This window comes from Saccoglossus kowalevskii, chromosome 14 (assembly GCF_978046115.1).
Source record: "Saccoglossus kowalevskii chromosome 14, keSacKowa6.1, whole genome shotgun sequence".
Classification (NCBI taxonomy): domain Eukaryota; kingdom Metazoa; phylum Hemichordata; class Enteropneusta; family Harrimaniidae; genus Saccoglossus; species Saccoglossus kowalevskii.
Genome location: NC_140654.1, coordinates 3899714 through 3909735, shown reverse-complemented (window position 1 = coordinate 3909735; position 10022 = coordinate 3899714). Strand labels below are relative to the sequence as shown.

At 34.3% G+C, this 10022-nt stretch overlaps 1 protein-coding gene across 1 annotated transcript; it reads left to right on the top strand.

Annotated features, from left to right (window-relative positions):
* The first annotated feature begins 682 nt into the window (after nucleotides 1–682).
* LOC100373960 (uncharacterized) lies at nucleotides 683–9793 on the top strand. Its single transcript, XM_002733695.3, has 5 exons — nucleotides 683–730; nucleotides 4768–4932; nucleotides 8072–8164; nucleotides 9009–9066; nucleotides 9651–9793. The coding sequence occupies exons 2-5, from the start codon at nucleotides 4803–4805 to the stop codon at nucleotides 9706–9708; spliced, it is 339 nt and encodes a 112-aa protein (XP_002733741.1). The 5' UTR covers nucleotides 683–730; nucleotides 4768–4802; the 3' UTR covers nucleotides 9709–9793.
* The last annotated feature ends 229 nt before the right edge of the window (nucleotides 9794–10022 follow it).

Here is a 10022-nt window from a genome sequence, read left to right as displayed (position 1 = left end):
ATCGCGCCTCATTGTACACGGATAATCATTGGTCAGGTTCAGTAATAAATCCCCAAAAAATAAAATTGGATGGCATAACCATTAGTTATGAATACTAGTATTCGGAAGAAATAGTTTTGCCGCTGGATCTTTCTTTTATTTGAAATACAAATGTATGTTTTTCTAAATTAAGTTATTCTGAATAAGTGGTTGGTCAAAATAGATGGATATTTTTACCAATTATTAATTAGAGAATGATTTGTTGATGGAGAATTATTTTGGCCTTGTCTAGTACTTTAAATTAAATTAAAGCAAGTTTATACGTAGCTCACGCCACGGGGCATCTGGGAGGTGTTCCGGGATACGCCCTCACAACACACATCTATGCCGTGGCGTTTACTACACTAACAGATCTTTGTTTCTGATTAAAATTGAATAATGTGCATTCTAGAATAGTTTTCATTCACACCAATAAATATTACAATAATGATGGTAAAGAGACTTTCTTGATGGAATTCTCCTTCCCTCGCGATTAGCAAATATACCCCCTTATCAAGTATTCCGCTTCTGCGTGTTCGAACAAGTGGGCTGTTGTCACCTAATTAGCTTAATAGATTATGGATTTATGCTACTGAAGAATGTGTTGAATATTCCTTAATGAAATGCAAATCCCTTGAGGTAGATACATAGGTTTATATGATCTCGCAGCCTTTAGCACTGTCAGAGCTGAGCTGCATTGACGGGTTAACAGGTGTGTATTTTCTCTCTATCGCTTTCTCTCATACGATTTTTCTTACAACAGCTAACTCCGATAAGTCACCAGATTTTTAAACTTGATAATACGTTTCAGAACATTTATTTTTGCATATATTTTTTTCATATTGCATGTCATCTTTAGTTTACGTGAGGTTAACTTTAATTTAATTTAAAACAAATTACTTTATAATTTCGTTGACGTTGAATGGAAATCTGGACAATGTGAAGTCTTGCCGTATCGATATGTATGTAAATAATAGCGAGTTCCTGACATTTTAGGGTCGTAATTCACAGGAAGCGCGAATATTAAAAATGTGTTGCTCAAAATTTCTGTTTTTGTTCACTTGAACCAAAGTAGAGTTATCTAAACTTTGCCAGGCTGCCAACAAAAATAAAACGAAAACACTACAAAATTATTTCTTCAAGTAGCGAGATAGTATTCATCAATTGCGCCGCATTTTTGTTAGATGCAGATGATACAATAACTACTCAATTATCTAGTGCCTAGTTAATTGAAATTCTTTCTACAAATTGAGATAACAGTGTACCGAACAACCCATGAGTTAATGACATTTGGCGTTATCGTCATATGTCATTTACTATTGGGAGAAATAAAAATGATAATATTTCTGTCAGGTGTGTCACATTGCTCTAATGATTTTCGAATAGTTTAAAAACGGTTTTTGTCGAAGTAACAAACACTCTGTAGAATAGATATCTGGTGTGTTAGTTGTAATTTCTTATAGACGACGACGATCGAAACGCTGGGAAAATAAAATGTGTTTTGTTTTGTATGTACTGATCATTTGAAGGATACCCCACAAAGAACGATAACCCCCTTCGATAATACTTACGTTGACTTTTATTGCCTTACAATTCAATTATGTAGACGATCCTTGAATCAAACGGGGATTTGACATATTTCTGGTTACAGTTTAATTTTGCCATTTAATGATTAAAAGGATACTTCTTTTTTAAATTAAACAACCAGAAATGAAGCGACAACGATCGAATCTTGTAGAGTTTAACTAATACTGCCGATTATATAGTACGTTCAAGCACCAAAATCTCTTTTTATAAAATGGTTGATTCTCGAATAACACAAATCAATACAGGGTAATATAATCCGAACGACAGGTTGTACATATGATGTATACTAATGCCGGGTTCTCACTATTATCAGGATAATATTAGTGGAACTAATCTCTCGGTATTTGCAGTTTCTATAGTTGTTAATATCACATTAAAGAACTAATAATTATAATAACAGTAGTAACAGTGTCAAAGCAGAAAATCATAAATACACTGTTATGAAATTTGAGCAATTTCTAATTCAAAATAGCCGCCGCATATGAAACTCGGGTGAGATTTTTATTTATTCAAAAACTTCGCGCAGCAAAGAACAAATCATTTGTCATGCCTTTTAAACTCTTCAGTCGTGTTTGACTTGGGTTGCGTGCGACGTACGAATACAACGATTGTTAAAACCATTAAAGCACGGTAGTCGTAGCGCTGCGCATGTGCGAGATATATGGGTCTCATATAAACAAAGATGGCGACTTTGACTGTTGCGCAGATCTACGAGTACGAACTGTGACGTTTCCAAGCTTTAAAAAAGTAATTTTCATGTTATTGGAAGGTATCGAAGGAGTCACCGGCGGTAATCAGTGCAAGTCGCGCCCAGGTCAAAATATTTGAAGAGCGCATTGGATTATGGGAAAATCAATGTTTATCAACACAAATGTGGCACATGCGCAACGCGACGACTACCGCGCTTTAACATTGGTTCACAGTTAAAACAGAGGATTGTCATGTGTGGCATTCAAAGTTTACAATGGATGCGCCTTCCTTGACACCCGTTATTTAGATTTATCGAAATTTATTTTGCCGGATTTCGACGTACCATCATGTAATAGTTTGTTCTAGATATTATGATGTTTTTGATCCTGGAAATAAAAAACACAAAACAGAAAACCTATCTAGTCATGCAACATTCAGAAACAGAAAGGTATACATTTTGGCGGAAGAATAAAATGCTTCATTCAGTAATAAAACTATGAGTAATACCAGTTCAATCAGCACCATTGTAATTGGTTAGAAGATTTAATTGCATGCGTATTCACCCAAGCAAAATAAGGGCAACTGGCGATTAAAAAATTCGAAGCATGTTAAATTTTCAAAATTTTACCAGCACTTTAAAACATAAATGCAATGCTGTTCCAAGTGTTCTAGAACTTGGGATTGGCAATACATATATATATATAATTGTTTAAAACATCAAGAAAATTATACGTTGTATACATAAAAGCAGAAAAAATATAACTGAACCGTTTTTTGAACAACTTGTATACAATTATCAGTTCATTGCCATGTTCATTTAGGTAATTCCTGATATCAAACATTGTTGTGTCATTGTGTGAAAACGTGTTTTCACTGTTAAGTGTGGATGAGTGTCAAGTCGTGTTACGCTGTGTTGTTTTATCTAATATGGCAGTCCAGTCTTTACTGAACACACATGACATGAGAAGTAATGGCCATCCTAATTCACACATTCAATGCCTTATTAATAAGTGTATCTGCTGAATATACATTACAAACATTAAGGTCAATAATATCTTTCAGCAATGTTAGTGTGCTAGTGTCCCTGAAAGGGGTGAAGTCTTTTCGTCTTATTTATTATGTCTGTGCTCAACAAATTATACCGTATCATTACTATCTACGTTGAATTTTGCATAATCAAACGTTGTAATATTCAACACGTTCGTTCGATCGTTTATTTTGATGAAAATATTGCGTTGTTGGAATGTATTTTATATTAAGCAACGTATGACGTATTAACATATAACAAACATCCACTAATTGGTTTCACAACTCAAACAAAACTATCAAATGTATACATTTGGTTGCTTTGTTAGAAGGAAAACGACAGACAACTCGTAGTAGGCTTGAAAAATAATTTTGTCTCCAGTTCGCTATCATGCTAACGTATATTTCAGTAACGTACATTATTTTCATCCATTTCATTTAATGTACACAATTGCCAACAAAATGTGTGTCGGCGTTGCCATTCTTTAGAATTGTTCTCCCTTTAAAATGGAAATATATGCGGTATGTATTTGCTATTTAAAAATATTATAATTGTAGGGTGATGTGCATTTAACCACAAAAATTGCACACCTAAATGGATCACTTTAAATTACGTTAGTGCCTGGAACAATTTCTTTAACACGCATTTATCATTCGCGATGCAATGATGGATAACCAAATTATGACTTGGGATATTAGCTATATTTATGGGTCGTGACGTATTATGACTTGGAATATTAGTCGAATTTATGAATGTTAAAGTCAGCAGACCGATACAATTATAAATATAATAAATATTTGCAATATTATAGTAAATTACTTCCATAAATTAGAAGGTAATATATTCGTTTCACGTGAATTTTTCAAGTTTCGTATTGTAATATTTTCTTCCCAAAAATTGTTAAACACAGTCACAGGATCGTGACGTATTATGACTTGGAATATTAGTCGAATTTATGGATGTTAAAGTCAGCAGACCGATACAATTATATAGGACAGCGACATCTCTATTAATAAAATAATAAATATTTGCAATATTATAGTAAATTACTTCCATAAATTAGAAGGTAATATATTCGTTTCACGTGAATTTTTCAAGTTTCGTATTGTAATATTTTCTTCCCAAAAATTGTTAAACACAGTTTTAACTACACTTCATCAAACTGAAATTGTATATTTGCATGACAAAGTTTATTTATTTATTATTTAATAGTGTTAATTGCTAGCATTAAAGCATAGTGTAGTCCAGTGTCAGAAATCGTCGACCACATTCATTGCACAACGTTTACACTGTGAACTTACGTTATAAATGTATTTGAAATACAATGCTACACTTGATTTATCAGTTACGACAATGCTACACTTGATTTATCAGTTACGACGTTGGTAATAGTGTCTTTACGTATTACATATCAAATAATATATGTACATCTCAATTGTTTTTAGAGTTTATACATTTTCTCCCGAAAGAAACTACCAATATGCAAACAACGCCGACTACCCTTATGGCAATGCTTCTAGTATTTACCGTAGTCGTGTGTACGTGTATCAGTGTGCCAATACATGGGCAAAGAAGACATCTAGATAGCGACAGATACACCAACAGTGAAGGTGAGTTGACTTCTAGAATATGGACACTTTTCATACTTATCTTTGTTATGCGAGCACATTGGATTCCCATTTATGTTTTAACCACACTCTTACTAGAAAACGAGGGAGCGAGATATATTTCAAAACTCAGCACCCTGCCAAAATCTGTCTGGGAAAGTACGGAACTGAAACGGCACGTTCCCAGTTTTTGCGTATCTCGGTCCACTGCTGTCGACTTTTGTCGATCGGAACGCATTCAGTGGTACGGAAACTGAAGCCAGAAAAAGTGGTGATTAAAATTGCTGGAACGTCAGAATGTAGTGCTTACTTCAGCACGAACTGAACGTTTTGCAGTGCATGGGTTTGGGCTGTAAAACCCTGTTTTGTGTACCAGTGGATTTGATCGTAACCCATAGACTTTTTGATTGACAAATTAATGGACTCGATGAAAGCGTCATAATCAGAAACATGGTGGAAAAAAATTAATACGGCGCCTACTGAGATATTTGGTATGATCACCATTGTTAGTTATGTTAGTAAAGAATTCGATAATTTTTTCGGCGACATGAGTGTTGTTAAATAGATTGATGTCATTATCAGTGACGAGTTTTTTTCTGTTATTAGTGGTTTCATTGCGAATTTCATTGATCACTTGCCATCTCTTATTGTTCTTGGCAGAGTTGAATTTATTAGGTATAGTAACGTAGTTTGGCCATTTTAAGCTGTTTACATAGAAGATTCCTATATTGCCTATAATTAGTGCGTATATGGTCATTATGTGGATTTGTTTATGGTTTTTTTGTAAAAATGATATATATTTGGTTTTGGTCAAATTTAGCAAACCCTATTGTTAGCATCCAAACTGTCAAATACGGGCTGCCAATAGACTTCGCCTTAATCGTACAAAATTCTTTCCAGTTGTAATTGTTAAAAAACATAAATTTCAGATACGTGATGTAGGTTTTTCATGGTGCCAAATACAGGACAGTGATCAGTAATGTCGTTTTCAATAACCCCACACTCAAGAAAGGAATCGAAGATATTATATAACATTGGTGATCAATGGTAGTATATGATGTGTCTATTATTCTGGCGTGAATGTTAAATAATTGAAGTTTCATGGACTCAGAAGTAGAATACATGATTTGCCCTTGGCTGGTCAAGACATTCCTCCGAAGTAATTAAGAATTTCATGTACGTTTGCGGTATTTAACACCTATGACTAACCTTTAGTTATTAACGGTGGTTTCCACAAGAATCGATTCACAGTGCATTGTATCTATGATTTCGAAAGACAGGAAGCTGTGTGTATATAATGCAACATCTTCTCCCTGTGAGTGTTGCTGATCGCTTGTAACTAGATTGTAGAGAGAAGAATTAGAAAAAGAATGCGACCATATTTCAAGACCACGTTTCTCAAAAATAAAACGTTTTGTTTTTGTAATATTTAAAATGAATATTAATTTATCGTAGTGTTTACCAAGAGATCGAATGTTAATGCATAAGAGAACACGGATAAAACGTTTGTTTTCTGAATGAACATTTCAACTTCATAAGACTTGCAGCTATGATGGATATAGCCAGTATTACTATTTATATGTGTATCAATTAAAGATGATGGTACAAAGCAATGAAAATATGAACACTAGTTACATTATGCAGAAATCTCCAATGCTGTTTTTGACAACTAATTTCCCAATCACCGACCATGTCAACTTCCACTCCTTGGATTTAAGTTATTTGTTTGCCATGTGGAATAGTTCCTTGTTTTCTTTTGTAATATTTTCAGTGAAGTGAGATTGGTACTGCAAGTTTCCTTTAGAATTTTTCTAGCATCGTACATTTAATTGCTTGTGCTCAGGGAAGTCAATAGGTGTGAGTCGCAGTGTGTGGCGACCTCCGCTACCTTGACTTCAATGTTATCAGTGTTCTCGACACTACGCATTTGAAAGATCTGAGTGTTCAGCTCAAAACAAATCACAAACATGTGTTTTGAGTTCTGACAGCTTGCTTGTAGAAATTGTACCCAAATTTAAATCCCATAGCTTCAATCTACGGGATTTGCTACAGTCATCGCAACGTATTTTGCATTTCTATTAGGTAGGAGACACAGGGCTATGCCAAGAACTACGGAGTCATTCTCTAATAAAACGAAATATTCAGAAGTATTTTTGTCAACTTAATATACGCCCTTCGATCAGTACCGAATAAGCGTGTTATGTTAATTGAAAGCCATCACTTGGAATTAAATATATTCGAGCAATCGTTTAAATGTATTATAGCGTCACATACTCAAATCTCTCAATGTCAGTAGTAGATGCTTATACTACCTCACCATGAACGCGTTATTGCAAGCTACGCTAGGGGTGTGGCCTCTCCTTTCAGCCACGAGTATGTTTCAGAAATGATGTGGATAAATAAATGTTATTATTCCCCGACGATTCATGTCTTTTAAAAAATATATTCCATTTTAACGAGATCAATTATGCAGTCATCGGCAATTCCATGTTGACATCGATAACTATCTTTTGTGAAACGTATCATGATTGATGGTTATTGACACTTATTCATTGTGTCGCGCTTCAATGTCAACACTCGTAAGCATTATAATCGAATATAATAATTTTCTAAAAACGCATTGTCTACCGCTTGGTAGATCAATACAACGATTACCATAGAAACCATCTATAGGAACGCGACCTCGTGTGAAGCAATTATTCTGATGGCATTCCACTGCGGTGCAATAAAACATACAACGTTTCCGACCGAGATTCGAAAGTAAACAGATACAGTCAGATATAAAATAATAATGCAATAAGTTATTCACATCAGCTTGTTTTGACACTTTAGACAGTACAGTAATAAAATAGTTGTCCACGTTACGTCATTGTCCTGTAATTGATGACTTGTGGTGCAGCATTGTCCTGCGTGTGTAAACACACACCACAGTCGCCGCGATGCGTTCTCATTGTTCGTATGGGTCCCATACAATGTAGTTCCTGCAACAGTGCGATTGAAATACGATTGCTCTGAGAAAATGTGATACATTTTATCGAGACAATATCATTCTCATCATTTTTTTCTCAAAACACGCATGACAATATGAGTCTTAAACACGTGTCAGTTCATATTGATCTTATTCCATATTTCGTCCAAACAGATGCCAGTAATGATGACGATCAGAATGAAAGTGGTGATGTAGAATACTTAGCAAAGCATTTATTAGAGAAAATTCAAGAGAATAAAGCAGAAGGTGAGAACACGCAACATTATATTCACCACGTGCGGCGCTAGAACGTTGTCTTGTAATATTATTAAGATCAATTGTGTTGGTATGCAATATGAAGTATATAAATTGCATTTTCAAAAAAAATCGTTTAATATCATTATGTTATTTTGGCTATTTGGCGCAGTTTATATATGTGGCAGAATATTGTTACTATTTAACTGAATTGACAAAGTATGTGCGACATATACCAATGAATTGATATAATATTTTATGTAAACAAATCTTTTTGTATGTCTGTCCTCCCGCCTGGGTGCGATTGGTCGCGCACCTCACGTGTATCTTAACAGTCAACTCTTGGAGTTTGTGAATGAGTATTGCTATTTGGGTTATCATTTACTCAAACCGGTTAAAGATAATACGAGTACTAGTAAACAGTTACGCGGAATTTATGCTAGGACACATTTTAGTAAGTCGCTTTGGTAACCGTTCTCCTGAAGTTAAGTGTCTACTATTACTTAGCTATAGCTCGAATTTGTATTATCTATGGTCAGATTTTACTAGAAAAATTTTCATCGAATTCGAGCAGCCGATAATAATGCATTCCGAATGTTATGTAACGTATCCCGCAATCTAGTATTAGTATTAGTCAAGTTAAGAAAGATGAGTTTTAGCTTTACTCATAGTATCCTGCAGAGTAATAATTCGGCCTTTAAGAATGTGTTAGGAAGTAATGTAGTATATTTCAAATTATCTATGAAGAGTATGTGGCGTTGAACGGTTTTATGTTCTTAAGTTATTGTAAGTTGGTTTGTTTTTATATTGGCTTGTCCTGAAATAAAGTTAATAATAATGATGACTTTATCCACAGACGACAAAAGAGGAAAAGTAAATAGAAGATATAAAGCCCTGCCCGATTCCGCTTTTGGGTAAGGATCTTTTCAATATAACGATGATGATGAATAAGGTGTTGTATTCACCATTCTGCCGAGTATTTAAGTTAACGTATTTGTCAAAAAATGCTTTATAAAATTGTTGAACGAATTCCAGAATTAGGGAAAAACATATGGAATGAATTTTGTTTTTGAACGGATTTGAAAATGTATTGCGATACTATATTATCGTTTAGATAAAATGGTTTGAAACTGTGTGACATTCGCTTTGCGCCTGTGTTAGCTATTTCCTGTCAAATACCATGTCACAGGAAAAGTTGACACGATGACGGAAAAGAACAGAACATTATTTGACGGGCAACAACTTTACGTTGCTCTGGCTGTCTGTGGCCATTTGAGTCTAATGAATGTTGCTTTTTTGTTAATCCGAACTTTCAGCAAATCGTGTTTTCATATTCATTCGATATTCCTGGTCATACAGTGTAGCGACGAGTAAGATAGGAGTCAGACAATACAATTTCAGGGAAAAGAAGTTCAATGGAGATCACTACAATGTGTCGGCAGTCTAGTCCAGAAGTGGGAGACAAAAAAAATAATTACATACTTCTTTTTTTTTTCAGGGTTCGTGCTTGGAATGAAGCGCGACCTCTACCGGACAGTGATTTTATGGTTATATAGCTGAGTAAAATGTGAATGATTAAAATTGAGCTTGATGTGGAATTGAATTAAATAACTTATGATAGTTCTAATTATAAATATATAACGTAAATGATTCCAGTGAAATGAAATCCCAATTAATTTTTTCATGCAGTTTATTCTGTGGAACCGGCATTTAAGAGAGAAATACACTAATGAAATAGTTCCTATATTATACAAATGACAACTAGATGATTACTAAATATGCTTCGCTGAATTTCATAAAACTATACATTTTTCATCATATAAAATGATACCACTCATATAAATATTTTAAAATTAAATTAATAAACAAA